The sequence below is a fragment of the Pipistrellus kuhlii genome, unplaced genomic scaffold (assembly GCF_014108245.1).
Source record: "Pipistrellus kuhlii isolate mPipKuh1 unplaced genomic scaffold, mPipKuh1.p scaffold_m20_p_21, whole genome shotgun sequence".
Classification (NCBI taxonomy): Eukaryota; Metazoa; Chordata; class Mammalia; order Chiroptera; family Vespertilionidae; genus Pipistrellus; species Pipistrellus kuhlii.
Window position 1 is genome coordinate 6,148,865 of NW_023425520.1, and position 27,944 is coordinate 6,176,808.

Below are 27,944 nucleotides of genomic sequence, written 5' to 3' on the forward strand. Positions count from 1 at the left end.
GATTCATAGCCAGACCCATGTGATGGCTCTGTGCTCCTGCTTATCAGGCTCACCTTCAGGGCCATTGGGAGAGAAGAAATGTGCTCAGGCTTACACTGTCTCCTGCCCTCATCCTTCCAGCTTAGCGAGGCGTGTTGGCTTTGGCTGGGGGTCCTTGCTGTTCCTGGGCCCACTCTATTTTTGAGTTGCTGTTCTCACTTCTCCCTTGCTCTCTCTGTCTGCACTAGAGTGTGTGAAGATCTCCCCAAGGCTCTGCATGGGGACAGTGCCTTGGTTTCTAGGGTGAATGCAGACTTTTCTTTCTTCTAATAATTCCACTATTACTTCAAAGAACTTCTGAGTGGCAGACCCTATCCCCGAGGGTGTCCACTTTATCACTTCAGAATTGTTTCCAAGCCCCATCTTCACAGTAGAGGGAAATATAATTCAGTTGGTCATCTCATGTTCACTCCTGGATGAGTGGATGTGATAACTCTTAGGAGACAGGTGGCCGAAATCTCCTCCTGGCTCAGACAGTCCTTTATTTTCTCAAATATAAATAAGAGAATGATATGCTCTGTCTCTGGCTGCTGCACAGAAGTTCCATGAGAATACGTAAGAGGATCTCTGTAGATTTGTTTTTCTTTTCCCCTCTAATCAGATAGGATGAAGACCAGGAATCTTAATTATTGCCACATTACCGCACTGAGTGGACTTCATTAGAAATCATTCCTTTCTATCTGATCTCCTTTTGTTCACCTATTCCTACCTTTCTGCCAAGGCTCCTGAACCCTGGGATGTTCTTGCTGACTTTAAGCAGCTGCAGACTTTTAAAAAAAAATAAATATATATATATATATATATATATATATATATATATATATATATATATATATATATTGATTTCAGAGAGGTAGGGAGAGGGAGAGAGAGATAGAAACATCCATGATGAGAGAGAATCATCGATCAGCTGCCTCCTGCGTGTCCCACACTGGGGGGTCGAGCCCACAACCCGAGCATATGCCCTTGACCGGAATCGAACCTGGGACCTTCCAGTCCACATCCCAATGCTCTATCCACTGAGCCAAACCAGTGAGGGCTATGGAAGACTTTTTTTTATAGGGGTTGTGGGCCACCGGTATTTCCTTTACAATAAGCAGACTTCTCATCTCCTAGAAGGGCGAAGGGTTTGAGGAAAATTGCCAAGAAGTGTCTTCCAGACTTGGTGCCACTGCGCTGACAACTGCCCATCAGGTGACACAAGGTGGAACCCTGTTCGCTGACTCCCCGTCACCCGTGAGTGCTGCTCACACAGATTCCAGCTCTGGATCTTCGCTCTGCTCAATGGAGGGCTCGCCGTAAAAGCCCTGGAACTGAGTAGCTTCTTCATTCATCCTTGCTAGGGCTCAGCGGCTTGCTCAGCGTCAAGATTTGGAAAATGCATCCTGGGACTAAGAACCAAAGTACACGTGCTCAAATGATTTGTGATTACAAAGTGAGAAAGTGAAGGGTTTTTCATATAGCCAGCAGTGAAAAGTAAAAAAAAAAATGCCATGCAAATGGGTGATAAGAATCAATTGCCATTATTTTCATGAGAAGTAGTATGGGGCTGCTGTAATAAAATGCCATAGACTGGGTGGTTTCAACAGTAGCCATTTATTTCCCGTGGCTGTGGAAGCTGGGATTCTGAGATTAGGGTCCCAGCATGGTGGGCTGAGAGACAGCTCTGGTTTCCTCCTCTATAAGGGACACTAATCCCATCACAGGGACCTCAGCCTCATGACCTCCTCTGGTTATCTCCCTAAGCTACCTGCAGACACCATTGCCCTGAGGACTAGGTCTTCAGTACATGATTTTTTTTTTTTTTGGGGGGGGGTAATACCCATATTCATTCTAAACTAAATAATTTGTTTTATTTATTTTTAAATACTTTTAAAAAAAAGTTTCATTCCTTGATTTTAGAGAGAGAGAGGGAGGGAGAAAGAGAGAAACATTGACGTGTTCCACTTATCCATGCATTCATGGTTGATCCCTGTGTGTGCCCTGACCTGGGATGGTACCCACAACCTTGGCATATTGGGACGCTGCTCCAACGGTCTGAGCTACCTAGCTGCTGCCAAATAACTTCTTTTGAAAAAAACGTTACAAGTATAATATTTCTTTCCATAGGAGGGTGGACTTAGGCCCTTTTTGGTACACAGATGCTTTCTTTAAATTTGTCGAAGTACTGTCAGGAATGAAATTTCTGAGGAGTGGAGTAACCCTGTACTTCACGGGTGAAGTGTGGGCACTCATAGCCCACTCAGGTGAGGAGGTTGCCCTGACCATTCTACCTGATGCCATACCACCCTGTTTGCCCAGCACTGCTTTGTATGACACATACTACCTCCCGACTTCTTCTGTTTTTACTGCTATATCTTCAGCAGCTAGAATAAGACCAGGTTGGTCTCTGTATGTTGATGAATGTATGAGGCATTTTTACCCTTTTTTAAAAAAAATATATTTTATTGATTTTTTACAGAGAGGAGGAGAGAGATAGAGAGCTAGAAACGTCGATGAGAGAATCATCGACCAGCTGCCTCCTGCACACCCCCTACAGAGGATGTGCCCGCAACCAATGTACATGCCCTTGACTGGAATCGAACCCGGGACCCCTTAGTCCACAGACCGACACTCTACCACTGAGCCAAACCTTTTGCGTTTTTATGCTTCCTATGTTTATACACTATCCTTGAGTTCTTAACATTTTTATAACATCTCTATGTGAGGATGTGCCTCTTTTTCACCTTATGCAAATATTATCTATATTTTATATCCATTAGGAAAAGAACAAAGAAGTGTGTCACTCTGAATCTCATTCACTTGCAGTTGGAAAGGTGCAGGTGAACTAAGACCAAATCTGTCTTCTGTTAGGAGAAAGAAACTTTAATTTAAAATTGTTACATTGAGGGAGAATGGGGTGGAGCTTGCAGGGGTTGGCTCCTCTGCAGTGGGAGACACAGCTTCATCTTTTCTTTGTATAATTCATTGGGTCGCAAAACAATCAAGAAGCCAATCTGTAACAAATCAAATAATAGAGATGGCTATAGAAAGAACCACTGGCTTCACCGGCCCCATCCCCATCGGGGCTACACTGGCACCCCACTTATGGGAACATCATGTATTTCTACTTACTGAGATCTTTGTGTTCTCCAGCCTCCTGCACAAAAACATTTTTTGACACAGAATTCTAAAGTTAGCTGACCTTGGAAGGCAACAAAAATTCACAGACATAAAAGCCATAAAAGAGTGCCAAGCATATGGTCATGTTAAATTACTTGGAGATTGTCTTAGTTCCTTCAGGCTGCTATAACAAAATACCACAGAATGTGGCTTATCACCAGCAGATACGTATTGCTCACAGTCTGGATGCTGGAAGTCTGAGATTAGGGTGCCAGCATGGTCTAGTTGTGGGGGCCTCTTCCAAGTCTCAGACCTCTGGTTGCATCTTCACAGGGTGGGCGAGGTTAGGGAGCTCTGTGGGATCTCGTTGATAAGGGCACTGATCCTATTCATGAGGGCTCCACCCTCATGGCCTGATCACCTCCCAGAGTCCTACAAATACTACCTACAAATACTATCTATCACCTTTGGGGATTAGGGTTTCAACCTATGAATTGGGGGGTGGGGACACAAACCTTCAGCCCATAATAGAAATTTACGCAACCTAAACAGCACTCTAAGTAATGCAGAGATGAGGAAGTAATGCTATAAAAAGATGGTAGGAAACCAATTACACTTGAGATTGCACACAGCTATTTAAAATATAGTTACGAAATAGCATGCAACAGTATTGGTAAAGCAGATAAATAAATATACAAATAACCAATTAAGTATAATCTTCTGCAATGACACTGGCAGGCTATGTAAATAAAAAATAAGTAGTTTGAGGAAGTGTCTGAGGATTTAAAGATGTGCTAATTTTCTTTCATATCGGTTGGTTAATGTTTAATTAAAAGTATTGATAATTAAGCTAAGTGTAGGTTCAAGAGGTTTCTTCTTTCCTTTTTTAAAACCTCACCCAAGGAGTGAGGATATTTTTTCCATTGATTTTTAGAGAGAGTGGAAAGAAGAGAGAGAGAGAGAGAGAGAGAGGGAAGGAGGGAGAGAGAAAGACACATGGATTGATTGCCTCCTGCATGCACCCCAACTGGGGCCAGAGATCAAACCTGAAACCCAGGTACATGCCGTTGGCTGGGAATTGAACCCAAGACCCTGCAGTGCACAGGCTGGCTTTAACCACTACGCATGTTGGCCAAGACTCAAGAGATATCTTAAAGTGGCAAAGCAATCATATGCACAATGAATTTTTTGGTGTTTTTAAAATTTATTTTTAAAAGATCAAGTTCTAATTTACAGTAAAATTTACCTCTTTAAGGCACAGAACTGTGAATTTTGACAAACTCATTCAATTGCGCAAGTACCACCACAATGACCCGCCCAGAATTTTTCCTGTATCCCTTTCTAGCCAGCTTCCTTTTCATCCCAGCGTTTTGGAATCACCGGTCTGTTCCTTCTCTATAGTTGTAACTCTTCCAGAATGTTATTTCAATGGAGTCATCCAGTGTGTGTGTGTGTCCTGTTGAGCCTAGCTCCTTTTACTTACAATGCATGCGAGATTTATTCATGTTGTGGAAGAGCTGTTCCTTTTTTTGCTCAGTAGAATTCCACTGTATGGATGTACAACAACCTGTTTATTCATTCTCTTATTGCAGGACATTTGGGTTTCCAATTTTTGACAAGTATATATACTAAAGCTTCTCTATATAGAGAATTACCTTATTTTATTAATAATATCAGCAGGGGGAAAAGGAAACCAGAAACCACAAAACCAGAGATAAAAGATAAAACAAAATCCAGTAAACAGAAAATAGAAAGCATAAAATAAGATGACAGAATAAGATTCAAATATTTGTATTGCAAGAACAATATTGTTAAATCTGCCATTAAATGACAGAGAACTGAACTGGGGGAAATGGCTCTAAGCTTAAGTAACTAACTTTATCCTTTCCAGAAATTTCTTGAAAGGGTCAAAAAACTGTCAAAGTAGAGAAAACGTGAAGTCATGCCTATTTTTAGGCAGCTTTGCCATCCAATTCCCCATATTCGTCATTTTCACATATCACATATTTGCACTTGCCTTGCTCCATACTCAGTTCACTACCTCCCCCACCCCCCCAGGAAATTATAAAAAAAAAAAAAAAATATATATATATATATATATATATATATATATATATATATATATAAAATATTGGATTTTTACAGAAAGTAAGGGAGAGGGATAGAAAGTTAAAAACATTGATGATAGAGGGACATTGATCAGCTGCCTCCTGCACACCCCCACTGGGGATGTGCCCGCAGCCAAGGTATATGCCCTTGACTGGAATCGAACCCGAGACCCTTCAGTCCACAGGCTGACGCTCTATCCACTGAGCCAAACCAGTCTTGGCCCAGAGGAAAATTTTGACAGTATGAGAGCATTAGGTGAGGAGAAACATGGGACCGGTCTATAGTGGTGTTCACACAGGGCCTGACTGAAGGATGCTCTCAGGGACACTCTTAGTCCCCTTGTGAAGAAATTCAGTGAGGGGGAAACGTACTTTGGCTAAGTAGAGATTAACCTGCCCAGGCCGCCTTGGTCACTGTTGAGCATCCCTCTTGAGGTTGCGGCTGTAAGGAAGCCCCAGGACACGTGGAATCTTTGCTTATGGGGCTCCTGTTTCCTGGAGCCCCTGGAGGGACCCGGGCAGGCCACATCCCACAGCAGGCTGTGTTGTCTAAGCTCTAAGTTTTGTTGAATCGTCAGGGTGTTGTAGTCCCCAAAGTGGTGAGCATTGCAGGCTGGGATAACTGGGGCAAGCTTGGGTCGAGTTGGCCCTCTGTAAGTTACCTTTATGGGTAGGATGTGGCCCAGGGGAGGAAAGCAGAGGCCATTCGAACAAGGGCAGGAATGAGCTTTGCATTGATAGAAAATAGAGACCTATGGGAAGATTTTTGAGCTGGGGAATAAGACATTGTACACAGAGTTTAAAAAGTCTTAGAGGGGCATAATTTTGCAGAATAGTGTTATAATACCAAGAATGGGTAGTTCTCCCCATGGTAGATGTTTTATCTATCTATCTATCTATCTATCTATCTATCTATCTATCTATCTATCTTTATTGATTAAGATATTATATACATATGTGTCTTTATCCCCCATTGCCTGCCCACACACACACACTCATGCCCTCACCCCCCTGGTGTCTGTGTCCATGGGTTAGGCTTCTATGCATGCACACAAGCTCTTTAGAAATATTGTTTAATCTCCACAGTAGCCCTCTGATTTCATTGTTATCTGGCTCATCTCATGCATGAGGAGTGACTGGAGTCAGGGAAACCAGGTAACGCCCAGGCATATACCGTGTTTCCCCGAAAATAAGACATCCTTCGAAAATAAGACCTAGCGCATGGAAAGATAAGACATCCCCTGAAAATAAGACCTAGCGCAACTATGGGAGAAAAAAAAAATATAAGACACTGTCTTATTTTCGGGGAAACAGGGTAGTAATCTTAGTTTTAGATGATGAAGGAAATAAAAATAGGGGAAGCAGAAGTGGAGAGAATCAGTTCTAAGAGGACTCTATAGGTAGCAAACCTGAGTGCCCAAAGAATCAAGTCCCTCATCATCTAACTGAAATAGACTGACCTTTGTTTTTTCCCCCCCCCCTTACCTGTACTATCCTCTGATGTTGTAAATTTCCTCTTGGGCAGAACAGTGGGTGTGGGTCTGTGAGCGGGCAGTGAAAAGTGATTGTGCAACTCATCATAAATGTGTTACCTTTTGGTGGTCCAGGGTCTTATGCTTCTCTGTGGTTCACAGAGTAGAAGCAGAAGTTGGATCGGTAACCCTTTCCATCAGTGGGTCGCTGCTTACTAACTGAGAATATTGCAGTAAGAGATAACATGCCAGTGTGGAAGACCAGGACATATATTTCCACTAGTGTTAGAGTGATTTCTATTTTTAAATGCCAGAAAACAAGCAAGCCTAGATTTGTGGTCAGAAAAATGCCGTTTTGCTATTAACATTTTAGATTGGGCTGTAAGTTAGGTTGTTACGTTTTATGAGCAATATGTTCTTTTTGTGAACATTCATGCCTAAAATATTTTAATGCTTTGGGGATAATTTAAGAGGTTCATTGAATTTGCACGCTTACTTTTCTATTCTTGATTACTTTCAAATGTGTGTGAAAAGAAAGTGCAATTCAGGTGAATTTTTTACGTTGGTAAAGTGATAACAGTGGAACACAATCTGTGAAATTTAGATTTTTTGATTTGTTCTAAAAGTAAATCAGAAATAATGTATTCACTTTCTTTAGACCAGAGGAAGAAATGAGATTAAAAAGAATTTTTTATATCTTTGCATGGAGTTCACTCCAACTAATTGTATCTTGAAAAGAAAATTTTTATTTGGTTGCTATGTGATGAAGGTAAATAAACCAGACCCTTAGCTCCTCATGTTCATGGACCTAATGCTTAATTGCTTGTGTGATTCATTCAAACATTTATTTATTACATAAATGGTAATTGATCATTTGGTTTTATTCCTCCATTGTTTTCATTATTTTAGAAGTAAATTTCTTTTTTAAAAATACATATTTTATTGATTTTTTTACAGAGAGGAAGGGAGAGGGATAGAGAGCTAGAAACATCAATGAGAGAGAAGCATTGATCAGCTGCTTCCTGCACAACTCCGACTGGGGATATGCCCACAACCAAGGTACATGCCTCTGACCGGAATCGAATCTGGGACCCTTCAGTCTCTAGGCTGACATTGTATCCAGTGAGCCAAACTTGCCAGGGCTAGAAGCATATTTCAATGCAGAGTGAAATTTATAACGAAGAGTACTTATGTGGTCCTTGTAAACCAATATTCCAGCTTGCTCATCTCAAACTGTCTCCAATTAGCAGAATGATCTTAAGCAAGCCAGTTCATTCTGATATTAGCTTTTTCATAAGCGAAAAGAGCAACTGGATCTATAATTTGCACATTTAAGTCTTTTCGTTTCAGAGGTTTCTTAATTTTTTTTTAAAGAAAGTTTTGTGGGGCTCATCAGTGCTGTTTCATGGTACCAACAGCATTTGTGTTACCAATGATGGAAAAATAGATTTTTCTATATTGACAAATTGCGCCCTAAAACCTCCTTAAACTTTCTCAATCATTCTAGTAACTCATTAGTCAAATGCCTTAAGATTGTCTATACAGATGATCATGTCATTTGGCTCAGCTTTGTGCCATCCATTCCAATGAGTAAGATTTGAATCTCTTTTTCTTGCCTATCGCACTAGCTAGAACCACTATTAAAATGTGACAAGGAAATGGTGACAGGTCCTTGCCTTGTTCTTGGCATTAAGGAAGCACATGAATATTTGAAGATTTGGCATGATGTTAGCAGTGGCTGTGTCATGTATGCTTCTTATCGGGTTGACAATATTCCTAATTTGCTGACAGTATTTTTTATTACGAATGGACATCAGATGATCAAATGCCTTTTTGCATCTCTAGAGATGATTCCTTTTTTTTTTTTTTTTCTGCCTATGTGGTAGATTACATTGATGTGTTTCCATTTCCTCATTTATGAAGCAAGGAGATCTAACCCAATAATTTCCCAGGTTCCCATACACAATTTCTGGTGTCTGGCTTTCTCCTCAGCTGTTTGCTCCTTTTCTGTGCCCTTCCCTTTTGGCCACACAGACACTCTGTTTTCTCACTGTGCTCTCAGTCGGCGGTGGCAGTGACTCAGGCGTATGTAAAACGAAAGAAGCTGGGGTGCAGCTCTAAGACCCTCCTGAACATGAGTGGAGGCATAAGGGTATGGCCCAGCTTGCCCAGGGCTTGGCCCTGCTGAGATGCAAGCCCACCTCCACAGCTGCTGCTGTTGTATTGGCACTTTCAGGCTGATCATTAAATGAATGGCTTTTGCATCCTGGTTGGGGATCATTCCCTTTCTCAGTGAACAGTGCTTTGTCTCAATTTCACGAATGCACAGGAGAAAAGAGTCACTGACACTTCACTGTCATTTCAAACCGTTTGTCCTGGATCCTACAGGAACCTGTGGCCTGTGTTGTCAGATTCCATGCGCTTCACTACAATTTCTGGATGTAAGTTAGAATCAGTAAACTTGACACAATCTTAGTTGTGACCAATTTTATCTTTTATCTACTTAATTTTTATTCAATAAGAATATACATTGAGTGGCCAGATTATTATGATCTCTGAACGCATAATAATCTGGCCACTCAGTGTGTGTGTGTGTGTGTGTGTGTGTGTGTGTGTGTGTGTGTTAGAGGCCTGGTGCATGAATTTGTGCATTGGTGGGATCCAGCCAGCCTAGCCAGGAGGAGGGGTCCTGGGCGGTTGGCCAGCCTGCCTGCTGGTCGAACTCCTAGTCGAGGGGACAATTTGCATATTAGCCTTTTATTATATAGGTTACACACTGATTGGCCAGATTATTATGAGCTCAGAGATCATAATAGTCTGGCCACTCAGTGTATACCAAGAAGAACCTGATAATCATCTCTTGGGGAAGGTGTTCTGAGCTTGTTAATAAGTATTGTTTTTATGTCATCATTAAAACCATGCCTTACTTGCCCTCAGATTTTTCTTTTCTCTTATTTTTTCTTAACAAGAAAGAGAACAGTTGAGAAGAATAGAAGCAAATAGAACTTTAGGCATGAATAACATTAGAAAGTGTGTGCACCTTGAATGATCTGTCCGGATTGACGGTGCTGTAGTGAGTGCACGGCTCAGGCCCCACTAGGACTTTGAGTGACAGCTGGAACCACGGCTGCATCACTGCAGCATGCTTGTTCAAGGCAGGAAGAAGATGCTTAAAATAGAGAAATGTTCCCCGACTCCCACGCTGCTTCTGAGGGCAGCTTTGCACTTAGGTGTCTGTAGTCACATGGCCCGGCTGTCCTGTGGACCTGCATTTCATTGTTCAACAACTTTACCTTTGAAGGACTCTTAAAACTAGCTTATTCTCTTACCTTCCTGGTTCCAAGTTTTCATTGGCTTAGTGGGAAGGGGATGGTGTCAGTCTTTGGGTAAGGGAGTGGGTGTCACATAGTCTAGAGCAGCGTTTTTCAACCGCGGGTGCCGCGAGATGTTGCCTGGTGTGCCGTAGGTGCAGACAAGACAAGAATTTTATAATTTTTCACTATTTTGTTTACTTAATATTTCATAATAAAGTAATTATAAAATACTTTCTTTGTGTTTATTTGATTCCTATTCAAGAGAATTACTTTATATATAGTCAATATAGGCACAGAGTTAAATTTTTTAACATTTTCTAATGGTGGTGTGCCTCGTGATTTTTTTCATGAAACAAGTGTGCCTTTGCCCAAAAAAGGTTGAAAAACACTGGTCTAGAGGGAAGTTAGGTGAGAAAGGGGAAGGGGAAAAGGGAAGGTGACTGGCACTGACTCAGTGTCTACCAGGTGTTAGTCATCATCCTGTCTGCTCTGTTTACCTTCTCCTCTTTGGCTTCACAAAACCATGTGAAGAATCTACTATGGCCACCATTTTTTTCTATATGATTAAAGCATCTTTTTTTTTTTTAATTCCTTATTGATTAAGGTGTTACATATGTGTTCTTATTCCCCCATTACCCTCCTCACCCCCCCTCACCCCCACTCATGCCCTTACCCCCCTGGTGTCTCTGTCCATTGGTTAGTCAAGTCCTTTGATTGACCTCTCCCCTATTCCCTCCCCCTTCCTTACCTTCCCTCTGATGTTTGATGGTCTGATCGATCAGTTTATGTTGTTCATTATGCCGCCATTTTTTAGGTGGGAAATTGTGGGAAAAAGCTGTCTATGTTTGTAGAACATAGAGATTTTGTTCTATAATCTTCAGTTGTCTTGTTTCGGCCTGTCTCTTTTAAATATTTCATGTTGGTTTATTTGAATAAATGACGTAATCACTTGGTACCAGTAATGAAATAAGTAATCTGTAGTTGAGTTTATGTCTTTGAAATCGTCTCTCCAGTTAAAGATACGTATGGGTTCCATCCACAAATAGATATAATCCTTCATATAGAGATTTCTAAAGCAGCAACTTTCAACCGGTGTGCCCCAAATAAATAAAATATTTATTTTCTTTTTAAAGTATATTTTAAAACATATTTTAAAATATATTTTAAAAAGGAAGGGAGAGGGAGAGAGATATAGAAACATCAATGATGAGAGAGAATCATTGATTGGCTGCTTCCTGCATGCTCTCTACTGGGGATCAAGCCTGCAACCCTGGACATGTACCCTAACCAGGAATCGAACTGTGACCTCCTGGTTCATAGGTCAATGCTCATCCACTGACCCATGCCATCTGGGCCCAAGAATTTTTAAAACATGCAATACTTGACTATTTAGTCAGGACCGTTGACCTCTTTTTTCTTACATTGTCAGATTAAAAAAATGACAACAACCAACACAACAATAGCCATCCAGTGTGAATGCCCTGTCCTTAACAATAATTATATGTTGTTAATAGAGTTGCATGGTATTGGTCATGTTGCACAGTCAGGTTGCAGCTGATTGTTTAATTATTGGTGCTGGAAATCTTTATATTACAAGTATAGTCACCTGTCTTTTGAAAAAGTCACTTTGGAGCAAAAGGGGTAGGTAATTATTTTTTTGTATATCAACTAAAGTTATACCTATTTTTTTGTCAGGTTGGCAAAAATGTGTTTTGGTGTGTTGTAGAATTTTAGTCATTCATTTGTGCGTGCAATGAGATGAAAAAGATTGAAAGTTGCTGCTCTCAAGAATAACTGATAAGCTGAAACCATTTTGGCTCAGTGGATAGAGCATTGGCCTGTGGACTGAAAGATCCCAGGTTCGATTCCGGTTAAGGGCATGTACCTTGGTTGCGGGCACATACCCAGTGGGGAGTGTGCAAGAGGCAGCTGATTGATGTTTCTCTCTCATCGATGTTTCTAACTCTCATCTCTCTCCCTCCCTCTCTGTAAAATATCAATAAAATATGAAAAAATAACTGATAAAGTGGTCAGTAAATCCTCTAATCCCCTAAAGCACATGTGTCAAACACAAGGCCCTCGGGCCAAATTCGTCCTGCCAGGCCTTGCAATGTGGCCCGCACCGCGCTGTCATCACTGCACTCCGCTGCGTTTCCATCACAATGACAGTTTATGACTGTTCAGTAAACCATTCGGCCCGCGATTTAGGCTGGATTTTAGATTTTGGCCCCTTCTCTGATTGAGTTCGACACCCCTACAAAGGGTCCGGATTATGAAATGAAGAATCCTTTGTGAACTTGCTTTTGTGGAGTGCCTTGTTGAGAATGATAAGCTGATAAGTCTTATCTGATAGCCCCAGTCCAGAAGGTTCTGAGTAGAGACAGCGTGATGGTCATCTCATTCTAAAACGACTCATTTGGAAACTAATTGAACCAACCAGCATAAAAACTTAGATTTTCACTTCTTAGGGTCAGACCTGCTGTTGAAAGGGATTAAAGATGGGGTGGAGGGGGGGGGGGGTCTGCTTGTCCTTCTAGGAAGATATTGCATGAAACCCGGGCATTGCATGAAAGATGAGATGTGCCCTTTTAATTTTTATAGCTCCAGTGGCTGAGAGTAGGCAGATTACGATACAAATGAAAAGGATGAAGCAGGGTGATCTTTTTAATTTTCTGAATAGCATACAACTCACATCGGTATCTCATTCTGTTCACTTAATCTTTCTTTTAGAGAGTCTACTGGAAGACTCATAGAACATGTCATGTTTTAGCTATGCTTTCAAAGGGTTGCAATGTGAGGATTCATGAAAGGACCTAATTTATTAGGGATATCAAATACCAGTAACCCATAGACTTTCCATCATCAAATCTGATCCTCCTTTGGGGGCCTATAAATCTCTTCTGTTGAATTTTGGTTCAACATTTTAAAACCTCAGATTTCTTTTTTCCCTCTCTCATAAAAGCCTGGTTTAAAAGAAAAGGCCAAATCAAAGATTGGGTAACGTGCAAACTCTTTTACATTTGTAGATGTACTGTCTTGTCTTCTCTGCTCTGCGAAATTACACTTTCAGAACATAAACAGTAAGCTACTTAGGGAAGAATTCCAGCAATGCGCCTCTCCCCACCCTGCCTATTACAGCCAGCAGGATACAGACAGCAGCTCTGCTCTGGTTCAGTTTCCTCAGACAAAACAAGAGATTGTGGTGGTGCCTGCTGGTTCCCAAACCACGTGACTTGTTTCTCTTGCCTCTTGTCACCTCATGAATCAGAGGATGTGAGAGCTGCAGGGACCCTTAGAGTCATCTGGTCCAATGCCTAGTTTACAGAGGGGAAACTGAGGCTCGGACTGAGGGACCCATCCAAGGTCATGCATGTGTGAGTGGTAGAGGTGATCTTCAGTTCTGTCCGGGCTGTGAGGGTTTCCCCTTTCTCTGTCTCTGTCACAGTTACGCACTTTGGGGGTGCGGGGAGGAACATGATCCCCACTGAGTGCGTTGGTTGACTCCTGTTCCTGAAACAGCACCAGGATCTGTCTGGGTCTCTGCTTTGATTCCAGGCAATCCCTGGGCACGCCTTCACCATCCCAGGCCCACCTGCGAGATGAGTGGGTCATCACAGGGCAGGCCATGGTGACAGCCTTGCTGCTTGTAAAGCTGGGGTACGTGGGGCAAGGTGCTTACCCCTGAGTCTCCGTTTCCTCATAAGTAATGTGGTGTGTGGCATTCACTCCGGACAGTGACTGTGTTATGTGTGGAAGGGAACCCACCAAGAACAGTGGAAATGAGATGTCATAAGGAGAGGTCCCGGGGGGGATGGTTATATGGCACCTGTCACTGACTGGAAGTCTTGTTGGTACTGTTGCCCACGGACGTGAAACAAATAGGATGCACATCCTCTAAACCAGCGGTTATCCACCTTTCAGACCTCACGGGCCACCGGCTGGCAGCCGCTGCTCTAAACTTCCCGCTGCACGGAAAGGCACTGTTGACTGGCTGCGTGCCTCCCGTGGGAGTCCCTTCAGACGCTAATGTTGGAGAGACAGATTCTCTCTATGAAATCAGCAAAAAAAGTGGCAGGAGAGGAGCTTTTGATTCCATTATTGAGAGGTGGGAACCACAGCTGCTGCTTCTGTGGCAAGCAGATGAAGCTTCGAGTTGAGCCTCTTCTCTGTATCTAATCAGTGCCATGCCATGTGAAAAAGTCATGCCTAAAACCCTTCACGAATAAAGCCCGTCATTCATGAGGAGTGTCCTTTCTAATCAGTGGCAGACAATACACAAGATGATCTGTGATCCAAACCCCGAACTGTGTGGGGAGGAAGAGCTCCTATGGGAGAGAGAGAAAGAGAAGCCTGCAGGCCGGGAGGGAGTCAGTGGTTCTCTGTGGAACTGAGTTGTGATCGTGGGCCTTGGACTTAGGACGAGAAAGGTACGCCGCTGTTTTCAGGGAGGGTTAAGTTGTGGGCTGGCACAGAATTGAGGAAAGAATAGGAGGTGACTGGAGCAGAGGGAGGTGTTGGGCAGATAATGGAGGTAAAGATAGACAGGGATGGGGTAATTTTTGGAACATTTTGATTATCAAGTTTAGGATGTAGGATTTCATGAAACTTATTGGTCTGTGGTCTGTGTCTCTGGACTGTGGAGTGTGTGTGTGTGTGTGTGTGTGTGTGTGTGTGTGTACACACACCCATACAACAGTCTTTGGACAGTGCTTGTGCCTGGAACTGCCAGGGCTCTGTGCTCCTGTGACCACTTCTGCTTACTTCCCTGATGACAACTAATGAGGAAGAGGGGACACGTGGCCAGTACACACCGCACTGACACTGCAGCCTCGCTCCTTCCTGTTTCTGGCAGAGAGAGGGTGGTGGAAGGAGCCAGCCCAGTGGAAGGCCGTAAATGGCGGCTATGGAGAGACCAGGATGTGAGAGCTATATTTTCTATTCAAAACCGGCCACTTATTCAGTGAGCAACACATTTGAGCCAACGAGCAGTCAGAGGAAGGAGCTGAACCTCAGTGGAACAGCAGCCGTGGCCTGGTGGCCCATGAAGGGCCCAGCGAGGGGAACTAACTCCCACTTCTGAAGTCTGTGCAGGTTCTCCTAACCCAGGTCATCAGCCCATCCTAGTTCTGATTTACAGTCTAGTCCGAAAGTTCAGTACTAAATAAATCCTCACGTAATTTGTCCAGCTTCTGTGCCAAGATGGCAGAACACTACTTGGGGGATTCCCTTAAAAAAAGAGGCTGCTTGAAATGGCTGTGTGGAGGGGTGCCCTCCCACTCACCCACTGACAGAGGGACTGGCGTAAGGAAACCCTGCGGCAGGCTGCAGGTGCATGGTGCATTGCAGCCTCAGGAAAGCAGGCAGTACCCACGATTGGCAGTGACAGAGACAATGGTGTGGATGCCATGCGCTACATTATCTGAGCTCAGAAGGGTAAGCGTCTTGCCCCTTTTTAATCACCTTCCTGGGGTCTGGCAGATGGGTCAGTGACTCGCGCATGTGCTCATCAAAGCTGCAAGGTGGGGGATACGGTAGGCTCCTTGGATCACTGGGTAAATAGTTAGAACTGAATCTCTAAGTTGATTATTATTCCCTGAGAGGATGCCGATCATTCAACAAGAGAGTGAGGATAAGACTTAATTCTACCTAAAAAGCAAACAAACAGCTTCATTGAGGTCTCATTATATACCATAAAATTCACCCATTGAAATATGCAATTCAGTGAATTCTAGTAAATTCACAAGGTTGAGTAACCATCACCACAGTCCAGCACTCAGCTCCTTTTTGAACTCGAATCATTCCCACCCCAGCCCCAGCAACCAACAACCTGCCCTACTGTCTCTGATAGGTTTGCCTGTTCTGGACATTGCAAGCAGATGGAAACGTAAAATTCATTTTTTTTATATGGCTTTCATTTAGCATTATTCATTTGTATGGATGTGCCATATTTATTTATCCATTCATTCATCAGTTGGTGAATTGTTTCCAGTTTTGGGCTATTGTGAATATTTAGCATAATGATTTGGAAGCTCATCGGGTTGTAACATGTTCCTATTTTCCTTTTGATTGCTGAGTAATATTCATTTGTATGCATGTGCCATATTTATTTATCCATTCATTCATCAGTTGGTGAACTGTTTCCAGTTTTGGGCTATTGTGAATAATGCTGCTATGTTGACTGTCATAACAAAGGTTTATGAACTAGGTGGCTTTATTTATCTGTTCTTTAAATATATTGTTATTGATTTCAGAGAGGAAGGGAGAAGAAGAGACAGAAACAGCAATGATGAGAGAGGATCATTGACTGGCGAGCCCGCAACCCAGGCACGTGCCTTGACACTGACCTGGAATTGAACCATGACTTCCCAGTTCATAGGCTGACACTCAACCTATTTATTTATTTTTTAATTTTTCAATTATAGTTTACTTAACACATTACCTTTTTATTTAAATTTGTTGGGCTGACATTGGTTAATAGGATTATATATTTTTTTAAGTGTACATTTCTGTGATACATGATCTGTATATTGCATTGTGTGCCCAACATTCGAAGTCGAATCACCTTTGTCAACACATATTTGGCCCCTTTACCCTTTACTACTACATCACCCCCTTCCCTCTCATAACCACCATACTCTTGTCTTTGTCTATGAGTTTCAGTTTTATATCCCACATATGAGTACAGTCATATGGTTCTGAGCTTTTTCTGACTGACTTATTTTGCTTAGCAAAATATTCTCAAGGCCCACTCATGTTGTCACAAATGGCAATATTTCATCTTTTCTTACAGCTGAGTAATAATCCATAGTATTTATATACACTGAGTGGCCAGATTATTATGATCTCTGAATGCTTAATAATCTGGCTACTCAGTGTATGTATGTGTGTGTGTGTGTGTGTGTGTGTATAAATATATGGGCCTGGTGCATGAATTCATGCATGAGTGGGGTCCGGCCAACCTGACCAGGGGGAGGGGACATGGGCGGTTGGCCAGCCTGCCTGCTGGTTGAACTTTTGGTTAAGGGGGCAATTTGATATTAGTCTTTTATTATATAGGATATACACGGAGTGGCCAGATTATTATGCATTCAGAGATCATAATAATCTGGCCACTCCGAGTATGTATCCTTATACATCTTTATCCAATCCTCTCTTGAAGGACACTTTGGTTATATCCATGTCTTGGCCACCGTGAATAATGTTGCAGTAAACATAGGGATGCATATATCTTTTTGAATAAATGTTTCTGTGGTTTTGATTTGCATTTCCCTGAAGACTAATGCTGTTGAGCATTTTTTTATGTGTCCTTATTCATCAGATATGACTCTTGGTCAGATGTCCCCTTAGAGCTTCACGATCTGAAAAATCGGGTTGTGTTTCCTTTCTGAGTTATAAGAGTTAGTGTGCTGTTTTCACAGTCTGGCCCGGTCATTGCCAGCCCTTCTGACTGTGGTGACTGAGGTCACCTTGATGGGCAGTTGCTGGGACAACCCAGTCTGCCAGGGTGCCTAGAATGGGGCAAGGTGGCCTCTCCCGTGTTGCACCCTGTGCCAGTCTGTTATTAGAGGGCATATGGGACTCACAAGTGGTCCTTAGGCCACCGATCACTGCCATGGGAGCTGGGAGCTGGCTCACCCCTTTCCCTGGAGATCACAGCTCAGTGATGTCGTAAGGTAGCTGCTGTCTGATGATGAACCAGCGAAACCCCACAGTGTATTCTCATTTTAGCCTGTTTTTTTTTTTCTTTCATAACTTACAATTTTAATTAACTCGTTATTTCTATAATAATATATGTAGTCTCTTTCTTTCCTAGACCAGTGGTTGGCAAACTCATGAGTCAACAGAGACAAATATCAACAGTACAATGGTTGAAATTTCTTTTGAGAGCCACATTTTTTAAACTTAAACTTCTTCTAAAACCACTTCTTCAAAATAGACTCGCCCAGACCGTGGTATTTTGTGGAAGAGCCACACTCAACGGGCCAAAGAGCCTCATGTGGCTCGCGAGCCGCAGTTTGCCAACCACGGCCCTAGAAGACCCAAAATATCCAGGCCAGGGGCCATGTCTGTGCGTCTTGTCACACAGCCCGTGGTCTCTCACACAACACATGGTACACACAAGGCAGCCAACCAGTATTGGGTGCAGGGGTCCCCCTAAAACACAATAATGGGCGGTCCAGGAGGGTGTTCTCTGCTTTGGGGTGGGTGCTTCACTGAAATCAGTAAGTAGAGGGTCAGTGTTGCTAAGTGGTTCACTGGCCACAGAATGTGCTGCTGTGACCTGTGCTGTAACGGCCACTGATGCCATTTCCCCTTCTGCTTCTCATTCCAGCGATCTACAACTACAATGCCTCTCACGACGTGGAGCTGTCCCTGCAGATCGGAGACTCGGTTCACATCCTGGAGATGTATGAGGGTGAGTCTGAGTGGCCTCCTGCCAGGCAGGGCGAGAGGCAGGAACAGTGGAAGTTACTTATTAATAAGGCACGTAGAGCAAACTTCAACACGCTCCTCTTCCTGGTGGGGTGAAAATCCAGGAAGTCCTCAGGTTAAAAGTGATTTCTTACTGAGGGCGATTTCGAAACAGCCAGCTGAATACAGGAGTGCGGACACACCCAGTCACCAGAATCCAAGAATGTGAATCCAAGTATGTGAATATGTTGGGCTCAACCGTTGGTCACAGAAGGACCTGACACAGCACTGGTTTGGGAGAGACACGTGGGACCCTGGGGTGGCGGTGGAGAGGGGCTCCCCAGGAGGCACTGCTGATTAAGTGGCTCTTTTTTGTTGTTAATCCTCACTGGAGGATTGTTTTTCCATTGATTTTAGAGAGAGTGGAAGGGCAAAGAGGAGGGAGGGGTAAAGAGGAGAGAGAGAGGGGGAGAGAAACATCGATGTGGGAGAGCCACATCAATTGGTTGCCTCCCACACGCACCCCAGCTGGGATGGGAACCTGCAGCCCAGGTACATACCCTTGATTGGAATCAAACCCAGTAACCACTGAGCCATGCCAGCCAGGGTAAGTGGGTCTTTCTACTCAGCACCAAATGTTGCCAGACTGGGGGAGAAATGAGGGAGACTACCGGGGTTGCTGAGATTCTTGCAGAGAATTAGGTCAGGACTGCAGCCGGTCCAGAAAGCCTTCTAATCTAGTATATGTCCCGCAACTAGGTCAGCTAGGGCGGTGGTTCCATTTAACCTGCTAGTGGGCGGCAGGACAGGACTCAGGACTTCCGGGTTGTCTAAAAAGCACAGAGCACATCTGCACCCTCCCCTCCCCTGACTTCTAGCTCCAACTCGCGCTCTCTAAATCCCAGCAGGGCTCCTGTATGCACACGTCTACCCCAACCCTCAGGGCACCATGTACATGTAGCCAGGCCACTGAAGCTGAGGATCTAAGCAGAGAACCACGTTTAGGACCCATTTCTTCTCTGAAGATTAGGGCAGGAACGGGGGGGTGGGGAACTACGGTAGATTTTTGACACATGGGACGAGCCTTGTTAGAGCAGGCTGTCTGGATATGCAGGGCCCGCCCCCCCATGTAAGTGCTGGTGAGGGTCGAATGGCAAAAGTACTCACCTCAAAACCAGGTGCGGCTTCTGAGGATGCAGTGTGGGGACGAAATGAGAAGCAGGGTTGGGCCGTAGAAACTGTCATCTGCCTGACCGCACAGAAGACAGCTGTGACTGCTGCCTGCCGTTAGTGTTAGCAGCGGGCGGGGGTTTGCATTGTCCCCTCCTTCACAGACTCCAGGTGCCATGCAGCCCCCAGGGCAGGAGAGGAAAGGAGGGCTGTGTGGACTTCGTCCATCCTCTATTCCCGTCATCCTCAACCTCTCAGGTCCAGCCAAACATCCATTCCATGCTTCCCTAAGTCACCGAGACACTCAGCACAGCCTACTTGCCTTGTTGGGACTCCTCTGTCTAGTGAAACCACAGACCTCTCCCCCATCGCTCACTGTCGGGGGCCAGAGTCAGCCATTCTGTCTGGTTTCTAGGAACACACATTTTTCCATTGTACGTGCTCAGCTGCTGCACCTCTTCCTGTGGGCTTGAAAGCGTTGTACCTTTTAAGATCACCGGGTGCAAACGTTCTGTAGATGACAATTAGGTTCTGATTTCTTTGTCATTTTTTTTTTTTAATTTGCGATACGCTAACTTTTTTTGTGTTGTTTCTGTTACTGCCAGAACTGTGTTAAATCCTCCACCATGATTGCAGTTTGTGTCAGTTTATAGTACTCCAATCTTTTGTTTTATATGTTCTCAGATCTGTTTTTAAATTGTATAATTTTAATGTTGCCACATGAAGCAATTCCAGCTTTTAACTTCTGTTTGTTAAACCTGTTCTTATCTTGGTCTGTAGTCATCCTTTTTCTTTAGTCTATTTTGTCTGAAACTATAGCCAACTCATTGGCAGTCTGCAGATTCTGTCCTCCTGGCTCCTCAACGCTGTCAGAGACGCTGCTCGTGACACGGGAACAAACTTTTCTTAGTTCAGCAGATGCTCCAGATAAACGCAGCCCCACATTCTGGCCTCATCTTGCTGAGTTTCTGAGTTGGTCTTTTCAGATCTTGACCTGGTAACTGTTCACTTTGCCATGTTAGCTCTTCTGTGTGCATGAGTGTGTGTGTGTGTATGTGGTATTGTCCAGCTTTTCTAATTGTCCTGCCGAGTGTGGGAGGAAAGATAGAGTGTCGATGTGAAATAAAGCAGATGATGTCTGTTAAATACACTTTCAAAATTCTTTTTTCGTTTTTACATGACCCCATTTTTATATTTTCTGAAATAGCTAATGGAAGCACTTTGTCCTCCTAAGATTCATATTCATGGTAGTTTTAAGTGAACACATTATTAAAAAAAAAAAAACAATAAAAAAACCAAAACAATATATATATATATTGTTGATTTTTTTACAGAGAGGAAGGGAGAGAGATAGTTAGAAACATTGATGAGAGAGAAAGGTCAATCAGCTGCCTCCTGCGCACCCCCTACTGGGGATGTGCCTGCAACCAAGGTACATGCCCTTGACCGGAATCCAATCTGAGACCCTTCAGTCCACAGACTGATGCTCTATCCACTAAGCCAAATCGGTTTTGGCTAAGTGTACACATTATTTATAGGTTACCAAGTAGCCTCCCAATTGACTGATGAACATTGATGAAGGTAGCAGTCTTACGGACAAGCTAAGGTGGTCACTGAGCTTGGTTGACTTTCAGTATAAACACACAGACACAGACACACACACACAGACACACACCGATTTCACATCATTCCCAAGCTTGAGTTCCGAAGCCACAGTGCTCCGCGCACATTGCAGCTCACCCAGCAGCGAGCTTGCAGGAGGCGCCCGCCGAGAGGCAGTCTGTCTTTATCAGCACTGCATCTGCAGTATGAAGATCCAGGTGCTGTCTGCTGGCAGCGGGAAGCTGACTTTTCTTGTTAACTGTTGCCATAAAACACTTGGCGTGCCAGCCATAGGGCTCTGGCATCTCAAACCAGGACACCGGCGCCCACTCTCAGGGGTGTGAACGGGCAGGTTTAGAACACAAGCTTACTGAGTTCACTCATCGCCCAATGGCAGGTCAGCTTTATAGAGGTTATTATTTTGGATTAATTTTAAAAAATAGTATTTAGTTTATTGGATTAATAGGGCCCCCCCAGCCAGATGCAGTGATAGGTTCTTATATCTGCTGAGTACTTTGCGTTCTTGGCTGGATTCTCAAATTCCTTTATTATTTCAGGCCGTTCGGGACTGAGTAAGGACAGGAGTGCTTTGCAAACATGAAACACGATGGAAATGCTGAGTAATACCTTGTTCTCTCCCTCCTCCCCCATCTCCTCTTCCTTTTTTTTTTTTTTTTTAAAAATAAACAAAATGGAAACGCCCACGGGACTGCCAGATGGAATTTAAGGGGTGGGTAGTGCTGGCACCGGCTCCAGGCCTGGGGGTTGAGGGGTTGTGCCTTCAGCTTCCTGTCAGATCTGCCTCCTGGGGCTCCCCCTCACCCCCACGCTCTGAGATATTTGCATCCCAGACCCGTGTGTGCTATTTTGGTGTGGATGCGAGTCCACCCTTCTGGAGCCCAGACGTGAAACATTCTTTTCTGCCCACAACCCACACCAGAATACCGCTCGGACTCTCCTGCTGCTGCTTCCCGCCTGTGGTTGGGTGGGCAGTTATGAAAGTGATGGGTCCTTGAAGGCAAGGCCTGCTTCCCGTTCCTCCTCAGGGCCTGGCCCAGCACATCCCTGGCATGCAGTAGGTGCTCAGGAAAAGTCTGCTGAGTGAGCGAAAGTGAAATCAGGGCGCAAAGCAAGGTCTTTGGAGCAAGGCAAGCTAGGGTGGAGAGTCAAGAGGGCCAGGTCACATCCACAAAACCCCGGATGTTACAGGGCAGGACTGCTTTCCTCCTTCCAAGAGGGAAGTGCGAGGGCTCCAGCATGGCCCTGTCCTCTGCAAAAGCATCTGGTTATGGCATGAGCTTTTTTTTCTTCTGAATTGAGAGGAATTTCAAACATACAGTTAACCAGTTTAAAGTGAATAATGTAATCGTTATTTACAAAGTACACCAGTCACAGAGTTGGGCAACCACTACCACTATCTACTTTCAGAGCATTTTTTTATTACCCCCAAAAGAAGCCCCAGTACCCATTGGTGGGCATTACCCCCCAGCTCCAGGCAACCACCAACCTAATTTGTCTCTGTAGAGTTGCCTATTCTAGACATTTCATGTAAATGAAATCACATGTATTATGTGGTCCCTTGTGACCGACTTCTACCTAGCATAATAGTTCATCCATGCTGTATGTAGCCTGTCAGTACTTTGTACCTTTTTGCTGCTGAAGAATATTCCCTATATACATGGACTACATTGTTTATCCATTCACAGTTGAACACTCAGGTTGTTTTCACGTTTTAGCTATTATTAATAATGCTGCCACAGATGCTTGCTGGCACATTTTTGTGTGAATCTGCATTTTCATTCCTCTTGGGTATGTGCCTAGGAGTGGAATTGCTGGGTCATGTGGTAACCCTGTGTTTGACCTTTTGCAGAATTGCCAGAATGATTGTGTTTTGGCTCCAGAACAGGAGACCACGGCCCAAAAGAGAGAAGCCATCATTCATCCCTTTTCATTCGTTTCTTTCTGTGACTTTCCCTTGACCTTCATTTGTTACTAAAAAACGAGGGGAGGGAGTAGATAGAATTGCCTGGGACGCTATATGCTGCTCATCTTTTAAATATATATTTTATTGATTTTTTACAGAGAGGAAGGTAGAGGGACAGAGAGTTAGGAACATCGATGAGAGAGAAACATTGACCAGCTGCCTCCTGCACACCCACTACCGGGGATGTGCCCGCAACCAATGTACATGCCCTTGACCAGAATCGAACCCAGGACCCTTCATTCCGCAGACCGATGCTCTATTCACTGAGCCAAATCGGTTTTGGCTATGCTGCTCATCTTTTATGGGCCCTGAAGAATTATTTGCCTCCAGAGACTTCTCCAGGGACTGAAATCCACGAGGACTGAGGCACTGGCCTGCCTGAAGTCATTGCCACACCTTTTCGTCTTTAACCAGACTAAGGATTTAGCAGCGAGGCAGTGGTTCTCCATCTTGCCTATTCTTTCAAAGCACTGCCTCCGAGAGAGCTCTGTGTGGTCATTTGGCCCTCGGCAGCACTCAGTGAGCAAGTGTTATACAATTGTTATGTGCCAGGTGCCTTTAGTGAGTATAAGAGAAGTTCCAGGCTCTGATGTCACCTGAGCAACAGCAAGGCTCCTGCTCTCATAGGGTTTTCATTCAAGGGATAGACAAAAACAGGTGAACAAAGTAACCAAGCCCCCAGAGTCAGCCCTGGCTGGTGGCTCAATGGATAGAGCAGTCTGCACGCTAAAGAGTGGTAGGTTCGATTCTTGGTCAAGAGCACATACCTGGGTTGTGGGTTCACTCCCTGCCCTGGTCAGGGTGGCTGTGAGAGGCAACCAATTTTCAATTGAAAGTGATTAAAGGAAAAGCAGGATTTCAGCATTCTGATGTCCTGTGATTAACCGAAGTCTAGGTGCCATGATTTTATGCCCAAGGCCTGCTGTTCTACCACTGGGAACTAGGTTCCTGCATTTGACTCATATCCATTGGTTAATTCATTTTAGCCCCATAAGCCACTCAAGTTCAAGAGAGAGTGGCTGATGTGAACAGTGATCTCTGGGGTAAACTCAACACAGTTGGCCCCGTTGGAAATAACAAAGTGAGATAATGTCTCAAAGGCATTCCAAGCAGGCACAGCGAAACATTTTATATTATTTCAAAGGTCAGCACAAACGATGGGATTGGAACCAGAGGAAGTGGACAATCCGTAAAAGTTGAAAGAATAAAAAGAAGCATTTGTGTATATATAGGAGGTCCCCAATCTACCGAAGTTATATCTTCTGAATAGAGTGAGGCCAGTTTTAAAATCCACTTGGATCAAGAAAATTCACCCCCTTTCAGTCTGCAAAGGAATAAAAATGGATTATGGCTTGAGCTGGACATGACTCTCGTCTTTTTGTTGTTGTTCATCCTCATCCCAGAATATTTTTCCATTGATTTTTAGCGACTGTGGAAGAAAAGGGGAGAGACAAAGAGAAAGAAACATTGATGTGGGAGAAACACATTGATTGGTTGTCTCACGGCCTATTTAGGGCCAGGGATCCAGGCTGCACCTGAGGTATGTGCCCTTGACTGGAATCAAACCCGGGACCCTTCAGTCTGAGGGCTAAGGTTAGACTCATCTTTATGAAACAGGCTTTCTTTAGTGAGTATGGAGGACAGTATTATGACAGATAGGTAAAGCTATACCAAATTTTGGTTCCATGGCTGACAAAACTTTATAACAGAGGCATACATAAGAAGAGAGTGCATTTAAAGATTTTCTTCAAGCAGTGCCTTAACAAGCATCTTTTGGAACCCACATGGGGCCATGACAAAACAGAAACAAACTCAAAAATCAGAGATACCAGTACAGTCTCATCCAGCTCTTGGAGAATGTCTGATTTGAGAAGATGGGTTGTCACATCCTCCCATATCCTGTATAATAATTAGTCAACCGGTAGCTCTGACTAATTGTTCCTCCTTTCTGTCCATTTCCTTCTGTATTTGGTCCGCAAGGCCCATTGGTCATAGGTGAGTGAGAGACAAAGTCTAAGTTGATTTCTAAAAATCAGTTCTTAGCCTGTGCACAACTGTGCAGTATAAGCTGAAATAAGGGATTCGAAGTATTTGTCACTTACATTTACCGTTGTTACACCTCCAGTCAAAATAATTGGAAGTCGATTCTAATTCAGAATCTAGTCTCCCCTTGCTCCAGTCATAAAAACAATCGCCTTTCACAAACACAAATGGCAGTGAGCCCAGCAGCTTGGGTTTTATGGCAGGGACTGCGTGCGAGCGTTTTGGCACCAGCCAGGAGAGCAGAGTAGGCCAGGTGGCATTTTGTTGAGTCTGCCGGTCACTTCCCACATCTGTTCGACCTTCACCCTAAGTACAGCTTGTCAGTGAGTACTGCTGGGGACATATGTTCCTGAGATGTGTTTTTTCAAAAGTTGTGTGTGGCAGTAGGAGCGTTTTCACAAGAAAAGCTAATTAAAAAGTAGTCTGTGAGAACGGTCACCTCAGATTTAATTTTATCAAAAAGAGATTGCCTTCTGTCTTTTTCTCTTGAGCTGTATTTGAACGTGCTTCTAAATGGGATCTTCTAGGGTAAGTCTGAGAACCTTTCTTTTCTTTTTAAAAAAATATATATATTTTATTGATTTTTTTTGCAGAGAGTAAGGGAGAAGGATAGAGAGAGTTAGAAACATCGATCAGCTGCCTCCTGCACATTCCCTGCTGGGGATGTGCCCGCAACCAAGGTACATGCCCTTGACCGGAATCAAACCTGGGACCCTTGAGTCCAAAGGCCAATGCTTTATCCACTGAGCAAACTGGTTAGGGCCCAAGAACCCTTTCTGAGTGGTACTGTCATTCAGTGACTTTGTCATGAATAGCTACTTGAACTGGCCCCTTTTGGCTAACGAGGCAAGCGCAGCCCAGAAGCAGAGGTGCACGTTAGATGTTCTGGAGGAATGTTCTCCTGAGCTTATGGTGTCGCGTAAGTTTTGGGCTGCAATGGATCTAAGTGGGATCAAGGGTTTAGCTCATGGTGGTGCGCACCCCCGATGCTTATTCACATAATTCGGTGTGTAACTTCTACCAAAAATGTCTTCAGCGCCATATCCCCATTAGGAAACATGGCACATCAAATCATCTCGGGTCTGGGTGAGACTCAGTTAAGGATTAATGTAAGAAGAAAGTTCTAGAGGCAAGTTCAAAGTGGACTGAGGGCAAATTTGAATAAGATACGTCTCCTCTTGCTTATACCTGGAGAGAGAAGGCTGAAAGTATGCCTGGACTTTGCTCATAGTGATAGAAGTCACTTATGATCTTTAAAAGCCTAGACGGATGCTTACACATCATAAATATTAACTGTGCCAGAGTGCTTCCATTGTACTCAACCCACAAAAGCAAATCATTCAACAGAAAGTGTTATAGAGGCAGAAAATGCTGCCAGAGAGAACGTGTGTGCTGTACCTGGGTCTCGGGAGTGCAAAGAAGCTGAGTCCTTTTCCTGCCTCACCTCCTCCTGTACCTCGGGCTGCAGGGAGGGATGGACAGCCAGGGAGGAAAGGATTATGAATCTAATCCTTATTCTATGTGCACTGTCCCCAATGTTTGTTTTCCGAACAAGAATATTAAATGTGTGAGCATTTGACTTTGACAGTAGGAATGTAAGAGTGTGAACAACTGTACCTGTCAGTTTAATCCTCCTCCTAAATGGCAGGAACAATTAACACCAAACCCCTGACCTCAAATACTTGTTCTAATTTTCACCAGTGCAGGCTTAAGACTGATATCGTAGTTGGAACTGAAGGAATGGGAAGGGGTGGGGGAGTTTTATTTTTAATTAGTCTTCCTGTCAGATTCATTGGCCAATGAATATTAAATAAGGCCTTAGAATAAACTATTTTGGGAACGTTCGAGGTCTCTTCTCTGTCTCCTCTCTGACCCTGGGTTACTCAGGACCACGTTTCTCCATTTTTCCAGCCACTGTCACGTGGTTTTTCGGTTACCCGAGTTCATTCTTCTACTTTTTTTGTTCTCTTTTCCATAGTCGTCTTCTCTGCCATTTTCTTGGGTCATGGGACTTATTCTGCTGGAAAATGACTGTCCGTCTTATCGGGTGCTTGGACTTTGGACTGAGGCTTGCCTGGGCCCAGCATGGTATGCAACTGCTTCTGTAGCTTCAGCTGTGGTCATGTGTAATTTAAGAATAATTTAAACAGGGCCTACTGCTTCCTCCAGGGGCAGACATCCTCAGAAAACAAAAGAAAGAGAACTCTGGATAGCCTCCTGCTGTCCTCAGCATAGGAGCCCGGGGATGGCCCTGCAGGACAGTCCCTGCCTGACCTTGGGCACCTCATTTCCAAGTCTGCCTGGCCTTTTCCACTTGCGTGTGTTTGGGCATTGAGCTCAGAGCTTTCATATGCTCGGGCTCAGCCCTGACAGTCCCGGGAGAGCAGAGTTCCTGATGCTTGTTTAAAGCTGTGAAAATCACGCTAAGAAACTCGAAGATGACCACGTGACTAGCGCGTGTGGAGCTGGGATTCCCACCAGGGTCCCGGGGAATCCAAGTGCAGAGCGTGCTTTCAGGTTGCGAGGCGTTTGGGGAAATGACACTTCCCGTTGGACACAGCATACAGTTTTCCAAAGGGGGTGCGCTGCTTTTGCTTTTTAAACAGCTGTCAGACAAGGTTCCCACCTCCCTAAATGTGTTTCTGTGGGGGTGAGCTCTTCCTGAACTCATGCCCTCCACCCCCACCCAGCTCTTCCA

At 44.1% G+C, this 27,944-nt stretch overlaps 1 protein-coding gene across 2 annotated transcripts in view; it reads left to right on the top strand.

Moving 5' to 3' along the window:
- DOCK5 (dedicator of cytokinesis 5) overlaps window positions 1–27,944 on the top strand; it is a 191,695-nt gene that overhangs the window by 32,641 nt on the left and 131,110 nt on the right. For both annotated transcript variants that reach the window (XM_036450436.2, XM_036450437.2), the window contains exon 2: window positions 18,368–18,451. In XM_036450436.2, the coding sequence (XP_036306329.1) occupies window positions 18,368–18,451 (84 nt within the window). The remainder of the gene's footprint in view (window positions 1–18,367; window positions 18,452–27,944) is intronic.